Source organism: Triticum dicoccoides, chromosome 5A (genome assembly GCF_002162155.2).
Source record: "Triticum dicoccoides isolate Atlit2015 ecotype Zavitan chromosome 5A, WEW_v2.0, whole genome shotgun sequence".
Lineage (NCBI taxonomy): Eukaryota > Viridiplantae > Streptophyta > Magnoliopsida > Poales > Poaceae > Triticum > Triticum dicoccoides.
The window spans coordinates 618,865,370-618,881,819 of NC_041388.1; the positions used below are offsets into that span (position 1 = coordinate 618,865,370).

At 48.6% G+C, this 16,450-nt stretch overlaps 2 protein-coding genes across 2 annotated transcripts; both read left to right on the forward strand.

Annotated features, from left to right (window-relative positions):
- The first annotated feature begins 7,832 nt into the window (after window positions 1-7,832).
- Window positions 7,833-9,033, forward strand: LOC119298114 (putative RING-H2 finger protein ATL71). Its single transcript, XM_037575629.1, has one exon. It carries the CDS (start codon window positions 8,081-8,083, stop codon window positions 8,687-8,689), a length of 609 nt encoding a protein of 202 aa, XP_037431526.1. The 5' UTR covers window positions 7,833-8,080; the 3' UTR covers window positions 8,690-9,033.
- A 3,584-nt stretch (window positions 9,034-12,617) lies between these two features.
- LOC119303462 (MD-2-related lipid-recognition protein ROSY1-like) lies at window positions 12,618-14,655 on the forward strand. The gene is made up of 4 exons (XM_037580591.1): window positions 12,618-12,819; window positions 12,929-13,030; window positions 14,048-14,205; window positions 14,362-14,655. The coding sequence occupies exons 1-4, from the start codon at window positions 12,723-12,725 to the stop codon at window positions 14,467-14,469; spliced, it is 465 nt and encodes a 154-aa protein (XP_037436488.1). The 5' UTR covers window positions 12,618-12,722; the 3' UTR covers window positions 14,470-14,655.
- Window positions 14,656-16,450: the final 1,795 nt, after the last annotated feature.

Sequence of the window (16,450 nt, forward strand, 5' to 3'; positions counted from 1 at the left end):
ATCGTGGCTATTGTAGGGGCCACGTCTGAGGTGGTGACCCTTAAGCAAGTGCTGCTCGAGGCCGAGAAGACGGCGGCCACGGAGCGCACCGAGCGAGAGAAGTATGAGGTCGAGGTTGGCAAGGTGCGGCAAGAGCTCCAGGCTCTCATGGAAAAACATGAGAGTTTGGAGCTTGACTCAAAGACGCGAGCGTCCGAGCTTGCGGTGGCTATTGAAAATGCCAAGTCTGCCAAGGCCGAATCCCAGAAGGCCCTCCAGGAGTTGGATGAGGTGAAGAAGATAGCGGCGGGTAAGGCATTCTTTATGCAAAGCAAACACATAAACGTGAGTTACTTGATACTTACCCGAATCCGGAGCTCTCCAGGAGCGTTCACAGATCTTCCTCGGAGTGTGTCTGATGCCGCCGCATTCTATCGAGCCGAGGAGGGCAGCTCGACAGAGAAGGTGTTCTGGTCTCACTATGCTGAGGCCGGACACCACGTGCCCCTGAGCGACCAGCTGAAGCAACTGGTCGAGCTCCACAAGGCGGCCGAACAGGCCATGAAGGGCCTCATAGTTCGGCTGTGGCCTGGAGAGGCTCTACCTGGGAGCTATTTCGAGCTGGTGCGGCGGCTGGTGGAGGCCTGTCCAAGGCTCGAAGTCATCAAGCGCTTTGTCTGCATTGAAGGTGCCCGTAGGGCCCTAGCCCGTGCTAAGGTGCACTGGGGCAAGCTGGATGTTGAGAAGCTTGTGAAGGATGGGCCACCGCCGGGGAAAGAGCATCGCAAGCCCAAGAATTATTATAAGGATGTTCTGAAGGGTGCCTGCCTTGTGGAGAATGAATGTTCTAGGGATGTAATTTTTTAGTGAAACTTGCTCGTTTTGTCCTGTGCGCTGAAAACTTGTTCATATGCGCTAAGCAATGCTGTTGGAATTTAAAATATTACCTTCTGTGCGGCTGTTTATCAATTCTGAGAGATGGCGAGTCGTCGGCTTCTGCCCCCATGCCGCTAGTGCTGGGGTGTTCGGGGATAAACCTGAGCGCTCTTTTTCCCATGTTTGGGTCCTTTGAAGGAGGCGCTCAGCCCAACAAACAAGGCAATCAGACTATAATGCATGAACACTCTCACTTAGCCATAGAATTCTACTCCCTCCGTTCCAAATTACTTGTCGTAGGTATGGATGTATCTAGATGTATTTTAGTTCTAGATACATCCATCTCTGCGACAAATAATTTGGAACAGAGGGAGTATAATTTTAAATTTCGGCGAAGCCCTGGTATTCGGAAGACCGAGTTCGGGGCGCTATCCACGACTTGGCCGGACAGAGCCGACTCCTCGCTCTAAGCGGCATAAGTCTTTAGGGACTCGAAAAACATCTCGAACAGCGACCAGCTCTCGCTTCATCATGACAGTCAGTTTTAGCTTTCTCCACTGAGGTGCTCGACCCAGCTCAACTGGGGCACAATCGCAGTGGTTCTCCTAGTGCTACCTTAGCCGATATAGCGGAACGTAAGGCACCAAAACATAGGAGCCGGGCAAACCCAACTATTGACCCAAGACATGATTCGGAGCCGATGCATATAATGCTATAAGTTCGGGGTGCTGCACTTGTTAAAGTGTTCGGACTTCTCACACCATGTTGAGGGGTACTAAAGCCCCTGGCGTATCTTGGCCGTACCGAAGTGCACGGGTGCAACATGTCGTTAAGGAACATATATTTGTAAAAAAAAGAGTAATGCAAAAATAGACAGAAGCTATGCATTGTTTATTAAAAAGGGGCTGCGATCAAAGCAGAACGATACAAATAATGTGATAAGCAAAAGGTTGGACTATTTTAACATGTCCGTTCCAAGGGCAGGCTGCGGAATGATATGCGAAACAGGTATACTGCTCGTGATAGAGACCACCTGGGAGTTCCGTAATGTGGCATGGCTTGTCTGCTTCCCTGGTTCTTGCATCGTTTGTGCGGCAATTGAACTGTCGAACAGGCCTTCCGAAGAGTGGAGTCCTGAAAGTAAGAGAAAATTAAAAAATCGGCAGTCCCTGGTGCGGTTTAAGCCGTGTTTTGGGCGTGCCGTGATGGTGCCCCTCCCCCTGTACCCATGGTATTTCTAGAGCGTAGTTATGTACGCGAAGTACTGGTGCCGCATTTTTGCGAGGGCTGGGGTTAGGGCCGCATTGCTACGCCTGCTCGGAACGTGCCAGGCGGTCTTGTTGTAGGTTACTCCGGGCGCGTTGGACGGTGTCCGGACGTTTAATGGCTGGACTGGAGAACTACCTGGAAAGGCTGCTTTGTACTTCCGCTGCAAGGGCCGCCGTGTGCTCCTCCGTTCGGAGGGAGCGTTCGGTGTTTCCATTGACCATAATTACTCCTCGAGGGCCTGGCATCTTGAGCTTAAGGTATGCGTAGTGCGGTACCGCATTGAACTTGGCGAATGCGGTTCGTCCGAGCAGCGCGTGATAGCCACTGTGGAATGGGACTATGTCGAAGATTAACTCCTCGCTTCGGAAATTATCCGGAGATCCGAAGACCACTTCAAGTGTGACTGAGCCTGTACAGTTGGCCTCTACACCTGGTATTACGCCTTTAAAGGTTGTTTTGGTGGGCCTAATCCTCGAGGGATCTATGCCCATTTTCCGCACTGTATCCTGGTAAAGCAGGTTCAGGCTACTGCCGCCGTCCATAAGGACTCTAGTGAGATGAAATCCGTCAATAATTGGGTCTAGAACCAATGCGGCGAATCCGCCATGATGGGTGCTAGTGGTATGGTCCCTTCGATCAAAGGTGATCGGGCAGGAGGACCATGGGTTGAACTTTGGGGCGACTGGCTCTATCGTGTATACATCCCTTAACGCGCGCTTCCGCTCCCTCTTGGGGATGTGGGTTGTGTATATCATGTTCACCGTCCGCACTTGTGGGGGAAAACCCTTCTGTCCACTGTTGTTCGGCGGTCGGGGCTCTTCGTCGTCATCGCTATGCAGCCCCTTGTCTGTATTTTCGGCATTTAACTTGCCTGTCTGCTTGAACACCCAACAATCCCTGTTGGTGTGATTGGCCGGCTTTTCGGGGGTGCCATGTATCTGGCACAAGCGGTCGAGTATTCGGTCCAAACTGGACGGGCCCCTAGGATTTCTTTTGAATGGCTTTTTCCGCTGACCGGATTTATAGCCTCTGAATCCGGCATTGACTGCCGTATCCTCAGCGTTGTCGCCGTTAATGCGGCGCTTCTGCTTGTTGCGATGCGACCTGCCACTACTGTCCCTAGTATCCGAATTACCAGGGTTCTTGGTCATGTTGTTGCTACGAGCAAGCCAGCTGTCTTCTCCCGCGCAAAAGCGGGTCATGAGTGTCGTGAGTGCTGCCATAGATTTCGGCTTTTCCTGTCCAAGGTGCCGGGCAAGCCACTCGTCACGGATATTGTGCTTGAAGGCTGCTAGGGCCTCAGTTTCCGGACAGTCGACTATTTGATTTTTCTTTGTTAGGAACCATGTCTAGAATTGCCTGGCCGATTCCTCTGGCTGCTGAATTACGTGACTTAGGTCATCGGCATCTGGGGGTCGCACATAAGTGCCCTGGAAATTGTCGAGGAATGCGGCTTCCAGGTCCTCCCAACAACTGATTGATCCTGTTGGCAAGCTGTTAAGCCAATGCCGAGCTGGTCCTTTAAGCTTGAGTGGGAGGTATTTGATGGCGTGGAAATCATCGCCGCGGGCCATGTGGATATGAAGGAGATAATCCTTGATCCATACCGCAGGATCTGTTGTGCCATCATATGATTCGATGTTTACGGGGTTGAAACCCTCAGGAATTTGATCATCCATCATTTCGCCTGTGAGGCATAGTGGGTGTGCGGTGCCTCTGTACTGGGCTATATCACGACGTAGCTCCAATGAGCTTTGTCTACTATGTTCGGCCCTGCCGAATTTGTGGCCGGTGTGACGGTTACCGTCTCGAGTCATGGGGCGCCCACGCGATCCATAGATCGATCTTGTTTGCCTTGCCTTGTCCTCCAACATATCTCGCAGATCCGGCGCATTTTCCCGTGCCTTGATACGGGGTGCGGCTTGAGTGGAGGGCCAAGAGGCCTCTCTGTCGCGGCCACGAGGTGGCGGATCGGCCGTATCGAGTGCAGGTGATGCAGGTTTAAGTGCTTCCTCCTCTAGTCGGGGTAGCAACCTGCACTTTGGGTAGCTCTTGGAGGGGCGTTCAAGTTTATGCTCTTCGGCCGCAAGGACTTCAGTCCATCTGTCGACTAGCAAGTCTTGATCAGCTCTAAGCTGTTGCTGTTTTTTCTTGAGGCTTCTTGCCGTGGCCATAAGCCTGCGTTGAAAACGCTCTTGCTCGACGGGATCCTCTGGCACGATAAATTCATCGTCGTCGAGGCTTGCCTCGTCTTCGGAGGGAGGCATATAATTATCATCCTCGACCTCTCTGTTTTCCGCTCTCTCATGAGGGCTGGTTTCTCCATCCTCCTGTGCTAAATCTTGCTGGAGGGGGTTTTCTTCGGCACTCTCCGGAGTATTATTGTCTCCCGTGCTGGAATCACCGTATTTGTTTTGGCGGGATTTTGATCGGCGCCGCTGACGCCGGCGCTTAGGCTGTTTCTTGGAGGGGTCATCCTCCGTTGTTCCATCGCCATCTCCTTCTTTTGGGGTGTCCACCATGTATATGTCATATGACGAGGTAGCTTTCCAGGGCCCGATAGGTGCTGGTTCTTCATCGTCTCCTGCATCGGCGTCCATACCGTCGATGTCTTCGGAGTCGAAGTTGAGCATGTCGGTTAAATCGTCGACAGTGGCTACAAAGTGGGTGGTGGGTGGGCTTTGAATTCCTTCATCGTCTGTATCCCAACCTTGCTGACCGTAGTCCGGCCAGGGCTCTCCTGATAAAGAGAGAGACTTTAGTGTCTTCAGAATATTGCCGAAAGGCGAGTGCTGAAAGATGTCCGCGGTAGTAAACTCCATGATCGGCGCCCAATCGGATTCGATCGGCAGGGGCGCGGAGGGTTCGGAGTCCGGAGAGGAGTCCGGCTCCTTGGAGTCACGAGTCTCGCAGAGTGCGGGGCTGGTGTTCGGCGCGATCGCCGTTGGGAGCGCAGCCCCCGAGGCGGTGTCCAACCACCCATCCTCGATCGGCGCAGTTGGCTCCGAATTAAGGGTCGAAGCCGATGCGGGTGCGGCCTCCAGGGCACTGTTCGGCAGCAGAGCTAGATCATGCTCGTCGTGACAGTGCGGCGCGCTCGGCAGTGGCTCGAATCCGTCGAAGATCAAGTCCCCGCGGATGTCAGCCGTGTAGTTTAAACTTCCAAATCTGACCTGACGGCCAGGGGCGTAGCTTTCGATTTGCTCTAGATGGCCAAGTGAATTGGCCCAGTGTGAAGCCGCCGAAGACGAAGATCTGTCTGGGGAGAAAGGTCTCACCCTGGACTGCATCGCTATTGATGATCGTAGGAGCCATCGAGCCTGACGGCGACGACACAGAGGAACTCTCAATGAAAGCACCAATGTCGGTGTCAAAACCGGCGGATCTCGGGTAGGGGGTCCCGAACTGTGCGTCTAGGCCGGATGGTAACAGGAGGCAAGGGACACGAAGTTTTACCCAGGTTCGGGCCCTCTCGATGGAGGTAAAACCCTACGTCCTGCTTGATTAATATTGATGATATGGGTAGTACAAGAGTAGATCTATCACGAGATCGGAGAGGCTAAACCCTCGAAGCTAGCCTATGGTATGATTGTTGTTGTTTATGTTGTCCTACGGACTAAAACCATCCGGTTAATATAGACACAGGAGAGGGTTAGGGTTACACAAAGTCGGTTATAATGGTAGGAGATTTGCATATCGTATGGCCAAGCTTGCCTCCACGCCAAGGAAAGTCCCTTCCGGACATGGAACGAAGTCTTCAATCTTGTATCTTCATAGTCCAGGAGTCCGCCTGAAGGTATAGTCCGGTTATCCGAACACCCCCTAATCCAGGACTCCCTCAGAGGGGATATCTCTTTGGAAGAAATTTCAACTTCTACATCCTAGGATGCATCCATGCATCATTCATTTAATCAAAGAAGGTTTAAGACAACGGTACCATTGCCAAGGCTTCTTATTTGATTTAAATGTTTTTATAAAACAAAATTAGAGGACTGTGCCATTTAGGAAATTTCCCTACAAAGCTTGTCTAGTCTATTGACTTGGAACCCATAGAAATTTATGCTTTCCGCAATGATCTAATGATGCATGCAATTTTGAAGAAAAATGAAATCACCGAGCCCAATCTTATATAAGTCTATTGTATCTATGAAATTAATGGTATAAACTTAGTCATCTCGTCTGATTTTTTATGTGTTATTACATATTATAAAAACCAACAACTACCAAGAGTGGACCTTTTGTTCTCGGGCTCCATGGAGTCCGAAATTTTCAAACATTTAAATTTTTACCTTTTTAGTTTTTTTAAAAAATACACAAGTACTTATATATGTATACTAGATGTGTGTACAATTTCATCGCGAAATACGTTTTGGTGTGGGCTGTACAAAAAGAACCATGTACTTTTATAGTGAACAATACATGTGCTAGAAATATGTGATTTAGTCATTTTTGTGTAGCTCACGTATAAATGTATTCCGCCATGAAACTTTGCAGAAAAGTAGTATAGATCCGTGTGTATGCTTGTATTCCTCCATGAAACATAAAATTTTGATTTTTGAACTTTTCAAATAAAGGGTTCCATGGAGCTCGAGCTCCATTAGGCATTTCCGACCGCTACCATCTTACCATACATTTATATGTTTCTAGTTTTCTATAAGCATTTTACACTGCCATGTTATACATTTTCTACATGCATGTTTTTCCCCACTCCCACGATCATAAACGTCCTACTTTAGAAAAATGAATACCATGCCACTTGGTAATGGACAGACGCCTATTTGTAATATAAAAATAGTTTGTCTAATTCACATCTACTCCCTTCCTTCCAGTTTATAAGGCTCAAATCTCAAATCTCATCAACCAAGGCATTTTGTGATTGGAGGAATGTATCTCGTACTTTACAAAACTATCCTAATTAAACTCATGCACTAATTTGGACTAATTACAGTGCATGCATGCTTGACCACTACTCCCTCCGTTTCTAAATATAAGTCTTTTTAGACATTTCAAATGCACTACAACATACGGATGTATGTAGACATATTTTAGAGTGTAGATTCACTCATTTTGCTTCGCATGTAGTCACTTGTTGGAATCTCTAGAAAGACTTATACTCCCTCCGTTTCAAAATAGATGACTCAACTTTATAGTAACTTTAATACAAAGTTGAGTCATCTATTTTAGAACGGAGGAAGTATTTGGGAATGGAGGGAGTAGATGAGTAGGAACATTACATGCATTAGTGTGTTTCTTTTTAATTCTTGCATGCAAATATTTAATGTGCATTGGAAATTAAAAATAAGATGGAGATGAGCCCTTTAAATTGGAAAAACAAAAAAGTTGAGATAGGCCTTATAAACCAAAAAGGAGAGAGTAGATGTTTTCTAAGGACGTATAAAAATTTGCACGGTATAGGTTCTCGCACAAGTTGGAAAACAAAATTGGAAGAAAGACAACCGAAGAAGCCGCAAAAGTCAGCCCATGAACCATGATTTGCATTGACCACGGCGGAACTGAAAAAAAAGCAGAAATCAACAGCAAAAACATGCAGGAAAGAGGGCACCAAATCAAACCAAACCGAACGAGCATTTTAAAAATCGCCCGACGCAGCATTGACCTCGATCGATGCCATAGCCCGGACGCATCCAATTAATACAGCTCTCCCGCACTACTCGTACCCGTACATGGTATTCGCTCCCCTAGTCGTCGTCTCCCCGTCCCGCTCCCCGCAACATGCAAAGCGTTGACGTCCCCCTCGCAGCAACCTCCGCCCGCTGGATCCGAGCTCCCTCCCTCCCTTCCTTCGACCCCAAACAAAAACCCCACCGGACGATCAGGAATCGCTCTCCCCTCTCCACCACCACCATTCCACCAACGACTCCTCACCTTCACCTCTCCTAGCTAGCTAGCTAGCCTCCGCTCGCTTCGGTCCAGCGGCGACGAGCGCGACGTCGGGATGAACGCCGGTGCCCCGCCGGCGCCCGGCCGGTTCACCCCGGGCGACGGCACCTCCGTGGGCATGTTCAGCTCCGACCGCATCGGCGGCTTCGGCTACGGCGTCGGCGTCTCCGTCGGCATTCTCCTCCTCATCACCACCATCACGCTCGCCTCCTACTTCTGCACCCGCGCGCCCCCGCCCGGCCCGGAGGCCGCCGCCGACGCCGAAGGGACGGCCCGGCGAAGGCGGCGTGCGCGGCGCCGCGAGGGCGGCGGCGACAACGATGGCGGCGGGGCAACCGGCGACGACGTCGACGTGGAGCTCGGCATCGACGAGGCCACGCTCAAGGGGTACCCGGAGGTGGTGTACGGCGAGGCGCGGAGGAGCAAGAACAGGAAGCTGGGCACCACCTGCACCTGCTGCTCCGTGTGCCTCGACAACTACGGCGACGGCGACGTGCTCCGCATGCTGCCGGACTGCGGCCACCTGTTCCACCGGGAGTGCGTCGACCCCTGGCTCCGGAAGCACCCGACCTGCCCCGTCTGCCGGACCTCGCCGCTGCCCAGCCCCTTGCCCACGCCCCTCGCGGAGGTCACGCCGCTGGCCATGACGAGGCTGTCCTCCTGACACCACACAGAGGTTCTTGCGTGGTTTTAATGTTCTTGCTCTTTTCTCGTTCCTTTTTCTCTTGTTTTAGAAAATTGGGATTGGTGAAAGAAAAGTTCAGGTTAGGAATCAATTAGAAGTTTCTTTTGTGATCTGGGGTGTAAATCCGGTTTCAGCTTAGTTTCACTTCTGATGGAAATGCAAGTCAGCCTAGCATTCTGTCCTGAATCCTGATACAAATGGTTGAGAGTTCCCCGATCAGAAGTTCAGAACATGTGCTCAAAGAGGGATTATTACTTGACATTAGCAAATTGGGTGTCAATGTCACAATGTAGAGTAGGTTGTCTTGAATATACTGAATCAAATGTTGGGTTTCAAGCTCGAAATGTAAATGCATTCTCTCATTGCCATACACTGATTCGCAAATGCAGCAGACCAGTTCAGAATCAGCGCTTTGGGCCGATTCGATATTCTTGGCTTCCAGTGTCAGTTAGAACATCGAACAGCGATAGTTCGGTATTCAATTTCAAACACCTCCAGCAAGTTGACCAATTTACAATTCCGGCAACCCCCCAAACTGAATCTTTAATATAATCTTGGTCTCTAAGCAAGGTGGAGTACATGCAGCCCCCTTCCCCCCAGGTTTGCAGGGTCAATCATGCGAAAACCCGTAGTTTTCATTGTGCTTTGGAGTAACACAGACACCCATGCGGCTTCATGTTCTACGAGACAAGATATAGAGCAAAATGACAGGCACCTTCGATTCCAGGGCACGCGACTTCTGCCTTGATCCGAACAAAACAATGACCGTCCATTTGAATTTTAACTTATTTTTGTGCACTGATCTGCTGAGAGTCTGGGAGCTCGTTGAATCGTAGGCACTGCATTGGGTTCAGTTTTTACCGGCTGCTGGAGAGAATCAGAGAAGAAAGTGTCGGTTGATTACATTTCAAACGTACTATGGATGAAACACGGCAGAAAATGGTATACAGTAGAGGAGGTACTCCTGTATCAGGATTCGGGCATCTGTGGTGTTATGGTCTGTGATGGTACAGCGTTGAAGAGCTGGATACGCCGCTTACGGTAGATGATTTTAATGGAGACGACTTTCTGCTCTGTGTACTGTTAAGTGGTATCGTAGGCTCGTGGTACTGTTACTGTTAGTGGTCCAGCAATCCAGACGTACAGCCAGTGATTTTTTTAACCAGCTGACGTCGTAGAAAAACGAAGGCGGTCGAAAAAGACCCAGAACGCCCACGTCTGTTTTTAACAAACAGACACCTTGTTCAAAGTTTACAAAGTTTGACTTTGAACAAAGCTAAAATGCGGATTAAATAAAAACAGAGGAAATACAATTTTGTCTCTGTTTATTGCAAATTTCAGTACTTCGTTCAGCCCGTGCCATTTTCTGTAAATTAGTCGCAAAAAAGACCCGTCGATATATCTTTATGAGCCTTTCAAAAAACGTGGAAATCAAATGCCACAGTTGTCTCACTTCGAACAAGGTGTCATTTTCCTTCCCTGCCTGCAACAAAGGATTTCAATTCCGGATGCAAAAAAAAAAATCTCATTGTGCACCGAGATTTCTGGTTACCACGTTAACCAGAAAATACCGAGCGGTTACCAGATGATTTTTTGAATGAAATTCAATGCAACAAAATTTAGTTTAAATTCATTCAAATTCATGAATTAGGTTTTTTTTTTGCTCAGCCAGGCAATTTCTTGTGAGGTATCGGGAATTCACAGTTACCGGGCGATAACCGAGTTTTCCGCCTGGTAACTAGATCTTTGCCTGCAACTTCATTTTTGCAATGTGATCTCCTCTAGTCTATTGGATAAAAACAATTTTTTGATCAACATTTTATCTAGAATCTAAGTACCATCAATATTCATTTATCTACTCCTATAAAAGAGTATGTTCGTGATCTTGCCAGTCATTTCTGACTGTCCAATCTACACCTAATATAAGGCATGCGAGACAAGATGCGGTATTTTGCAAAATGACCCCGTGAATCTGTGCCACATTTGCAGAAAACTCTAGTATCTCCAAACCAGGCACATTTGCAGAAAACCCCTATAATGACCCCGTGACTCTATGCCCTCCCCCACCTCATCCAAACAAATAGGAGGAATAAAATTTGGGCAAACCCTAACATAATTTTATTGATTTTCTTTCGAGATTATGAACATGTATTCGTCTCCTTAGATCTATTGCCTAGCACACATACTTTGCTAGTAAGCCATAAAATACCCAGAAAACCAGCAATAGAGTGAAAGACCATTCTAATGGAAAACAAGTGTCTTTTTACTAAAAGAAATAAATAGAGAATTGGTCCATGAACCTATTGTTTTAGGACGCCGATAAGTGCCACACGTGTGGGCGTTAGGAAGTCCGCCCACACATTTTGTGTGGTGTATAAGAGGAGCAGCCCACATACCTACGTGTGGGCAAAACAATTAGCGCCCACACGTCTCTTTCCCCCCCCCCTCCCGATCCCTCTCACACGCGTGCGTGTGGACGAAGTTGATAACGCCCACATGCCCATATGTTAGGCATTGTACCTCCTGGTCCCGCACGCCACGCGTGACGGTCACCGCGCGCCCGCAGTTGCCATGGTCCAGACCCTCGTCCATGTTCGTTTAATTGCAGTTGCCATGTCGCTGAACTATGGTTGCCATGTCGGACAACTGCAGTTGCCATGGTTGCTCAACTGCACTTGCCATGTATGGTCTGATCTAATGTAGTTGCCATGATTTCATAACTTTAGGAGTTGCCACATACTAACACTAGGCAGTTGAGAGAGTTGCCATGTGCTCACAAGCATGTTAGGGCAGTTGCCATGTAAAAATGAAGAGTTGTCATCTGCTTACGTGCACGTTAGGACAGTTGCCATGTACATGCACGTTAGGGCAGTTGCCATGTACCATGCAAAAACATATGGCAACTCGGTAAAAGAGAGTTGTCATCTGCTTACGTGCACACTAGGCAGTTGCCGTGTACCCTGCAAAACACATGGCAAATTCGGGTAAAAAAAGAGAGTTGCCACCTGTTTATAAAAACACACTAGGGGCAGTTGCCATGTGCAGTGCAAAAATACATGGCAACTAGCAGCTTGGGTGTGGGAGAGGAGAAGGGCGTGTGGGCAAGATGCCAAATGCCCACACACTAGCCCTTGTGTGTGCGTGCAAAGTGGCGTGTGGGCGAACTGCTGAACGCCCACACGCCAGTCCCTCCTGTGTGGTGAAACGGCCATGTGGGCGACCGGCTGAACGCCCATACACCAGGCCTGTCCTACGTGGCACTAGAAACATGTCAAGATTCGTGCGCTCACGAACGGATGCGGATCCACGCGTGTGGGCGTTAACATTTTCGTTGTTTTATTCAGCACCCCGTTAAGCCTTACGATGCGAAGGTGGTTATATTTAGCTTTTTTTTTGAGACAAAGGTGGTTATATTTAGCTATTTGGTGTTTTTCTTCTTAATACAAAAGAAGGGAGCAACTACGTAGAAGTCTGGTGGCCACAAATTTTGGTCAGCCGATTTGCAGCGCCTGCAGCCCCATAGGCCCACGCAGCGTGTGCAAGTTGAACAATGGGCTTCCAATTAGAATTCAGATAGGTAGGAATCACGGGATATACCAAGTGGTGTTAACAATAATCTCATATACATCATAGCTCCACGACTCAAGTTGAATCCGATCTAAAAAAGACACTCAAGTTGAATCCCAGATATTTTAAAAGTGACAATCTATTTTAAAAAGTATGATTTCGAAACTACCATAAGGATATGGATCTTCAAAGAGATGGTAAAAAAATTATTTTATTTTGACCTCATTGAATCGAACTTCTAAAACACAGATTTTTCTAGGGCAAAAATAGGAATGTCAAGCACGCAATGACAATGTCAAGGCCCAAATAGGCCTCCACATACACACACTGCTGCCAACATCTCTCTCCTTGGATTGACCGGCCCCACTTGCTCAGCGACACGACTCGCGTCCACCTGCCTGCCTGCCGGTCTAGTCGCCACACCGCAGAGCTTTGGTTCGCAGCGATGGCGACCGACCGCCGCCTCCGCGACCTGCTCCTCCTCGCCGCGGCGCTCCTGCTCTCCGCCTCCTGCGCCGCCGCCGCAGACTTCGAGTACTGCAGTGAGTGCTCCGAGCTCTCCTTTCGCGGCTAAGTCGTCCCCGTTTTGACTTTTGAGATTCCGCGGATTGTGTATGCGATGCGAGCTTCTGTTGGTGTTTGGTTCCGCAGAAAAGGGGCGCCACTATCCGGTGAAGGTGAGCGGCGTGGAGATCGTCCCCGACCCCGTCGTGCGCGGCGAGCCCGCCACCTTCAAGATCTCCGCCTCCACCGGTAAGATTTCGTCGAATAGCCTGAACTCCTTGCGATTTGGCTTGTGAATTGTGGCGCGGTGTGCTCATGACTGCTGTCGGCCAACTTGAATCAGCTTGTTAGTAGAGTACTCCTTGTTATGGCTTATTGTTGGTAGCAGCCTACTCCAGAGTTTAGATCGGTGTCTCCGTGTGTATGTGGTAGTCAGATCAAATCGATGCACTTTTGCTTGTTTTTTGATGTGTCAATTTTTTCGAGCAATCAAATTAGTGCCCTGCTGAAGGTTTGGCTGGCCCTATCCATGTACTGTTATATGTGAATTAGTCATGTCCGCGGTAACATTTCAAGTTTTCAACCGAATTGGAGTTTTGTGAAGGACCTAATGTGGTGTGTTAGGAACTGAGATTTGGGGAATATGTCTCTTTAGGTGTTTTTGTAAGACTTCTTTGGAGTTTGGACAAGGCAGCTGTTACTGTCTTTCTATATTTTGCACCTGCATGTTTGGATTGTGGAACGTCCAATATTTGTTGGCCGCAAATTGCAGTAATGCGTGCATGTTTATCGGCCTTACTTTCACGACTTCCCTGTGTTTGTCGATGCTTGTATTTGAGTTTGCCGAGGCTTCCTGAGTCTCTTAAAATTCATCTGACATGTCAACCGAAATGGTTTGTAGGAGTATGTCCCAGTTAGTTGTTCTGATAGCCAATAGGTGAAAGAAATGTGAGTTGTAACATGTGTTTCCTGCAAAACACTTTATATATTCCACTTCATAGTTAGTACCATGGTCGCTAGGGCTTTAATATTGAAATTTTTGTGATGTGGATCTGGCAGGGTTTCTGCTGAAATATAGATTCTTTTTGTCTGTTGGGCCTAGTCTATCGTGGATCTGCTACTAGTGTCTGCACACGCACACACACGCATGAACGGCATGCACCCATATTTCACAGTATTTTTCTGTAACTAGAATGTGTTTTTTTCTAGTTGCTTCCTTGCTCTGAATCTCCCTGATACATTTTTACTATTGTTTACACCTGGCAGATAAAACCATCACCAAAGGGAAGCTGGTGGTAGATGTGTGGTACTTCTTTTTCCACGTCGATTCAGAGACTCACGACTTGTGTGCTGGGACTCCCTGTCCCGCAACGGGCGAATTCGTACTAGCCAGCGAACAGACTTTGCCATCTTACACCCCACCAGTAAGCATACCCGCAGTGCACATTCAGTTTCGGTGCCGAACTTGTCTAGATATTTTCCCTTGTAGTGCTTGTGACAGACAAGGGGCTCAATAGGCCGCTGCAAGTAAGATCACATCTAGACATCCTGACGTTTTGTGTTGCTGTGATGTGCTTCAGGGTTCTTACAGTCTCCAGATGAAGCTGCTGGGAGACAAGAACGAGGAGCTGACCTGCATCTTGTTCGGGTTCAGCATCGGGTTCGTCGCACCTGTCGCCATTATGTGAACCAAATATGTGCCGCGACCCAAACACACCCTTGGTTGCAGTTGCAAAGAGCCACCATGGTCCACGGATGTATGTATGTACCTGCAGAACTCTCTAAAATCTGAATCACCCCGAGTGGGAGAGCATGTGTTGGACTGAGCCGTTTTATTCAGAGTTGCTGCCAGTGCGTGTTTTCTGAGTGTTGAATGTCGCTTGTGTGTGTGTTTTACATGTGTGGTTGGGCTCCGCGGTTGCTTTCGACGAACCATGGGCATTTTGGGTGATTGGTTGGGGCCGGTGCCGCATTCATCCTGTTGTGATGGCCCGACAAGGGCGTCCATCCGTGGAGGACCTGTCGTGGGTTGCTGCTAGCACGCTGTCCACCGAGGCAGAGAAGATAGCGTCGCACTGTGAAGCACCTAAATGCTTTGTCTATGTAGTACTCTGATGAAAGCGGCTCCTTTTTCTTCTGCTCCGATGATTTTGTTATCTCTGATGACTCAGCGCTTAGTTATAATACGCACAAATAGATGTTAAGCATGTGTCCCTACTGGAGCATCAACACTTGTATGCGACAAGAAAGGGTGCGGCGTTGGCTATGCAGTTGTCCTCCTATGGTAGCTAAATACCCGTGCGTCATAACGGAACAATAAATGAAATCTACGCGATATTCCACAACAGCAAAAGGGTAATACATACATAAATACAAATGAAAGAATCGCTATAGTTTGGAACCATGCGTGTTGAGAGCGTGACTCTCGTGTGACGTCAAATAAGTCGTGAGAAACACCGACATCTTCCACATGTTTCCTCCTCTGTCACGACAACCAAGCAAACACAAATCATTCAAACTTGTGGGAATCTTAAAGTTGATAAAACGACAACATCAATCAACTTCCACTGTAGCACAACATTGAGAATTGGGTGGCAGGGTGCCTTATTGCTAGAGGAGAGGGTTTCAATGGCTTTCTATGTTGTGACAGGTGTTGGTAGATTTTTCTTCTCTTGTGTTTCTTTCTGACAAAAAGAACACCGTAACACACCGCCAACAAATTCGCAGCGTGGGAGCAAACAAATGACTTCGGGGAAAATGGACCTTACGTGCTTGTGACACATGAAGGACATAATTTATGTTTTTATGTGATTTATGAATGAGACGTTAGTTTGCAAAAATACCAAATAATGAAGATATATGCATGATTCATGAAGGAGATGTATATTTATAAGGGCGTTATTTGCGCCGGTGCACCGGCCCAACAGTTGGCCGGTCAAACGCCAGCCGCCCGATGCAGCGAGCCAGGTCCATCTGATCTGGCACTTAACCCCGCCTCATTCTTCTTCCTCCGATCCGGTGATTCGTAGCCTCTCGCTAAACCATCTCCTCCTCTCGCGTTGGTCAACGCAAACAGAAATCCCCTCCTTCCTGTTTCCCGCGAGCATCTCTGCCCTCGCCCCCCACGCGCTTGCGCTCCGGCGAGGGGCGACAGCACCCCGTCCCCTTGCGCCGCTGCTCGTTGCAGCACCAGCGTCGTAGCCCCCATGCCACCCTTCTGCTGAAAGCTCGTCGTTGCCGCATGTCGTGTCCGTAGCTGACAAACCAGACCATTGCAGCTCTGATGCGGTCGGTTCCAGCGCCATACACCATGATTGGAGCACCACCGGCGTCGTCGCGGCCGTCAACTTGCACAGTCATGCCCAACACAGAAGTCCAAAAGCAACAAAATCCTCTATTTGTCGGTTGAAGAAAAAAATTACCTGGTTCCAACAAAATTGAACACCGGTTCTAGCAAAATAACAACTCATCAGCAAGAACTCCATTGACCGATTGTAGCAAAAAAAACCCGGTTCCAGCAAAAATGAACACCGGTTCCAGCAAATAACAACTCTTTCAGCAAGAACTCTCGGTGATTGATTGTAGCAAAACAGAGAGCCCGTCCCAGCACCCTGCCACCCCGTTTCCAGCAAAACAAGAGAGCTGGTTCTAGCAAAATTTCTTTTTGGT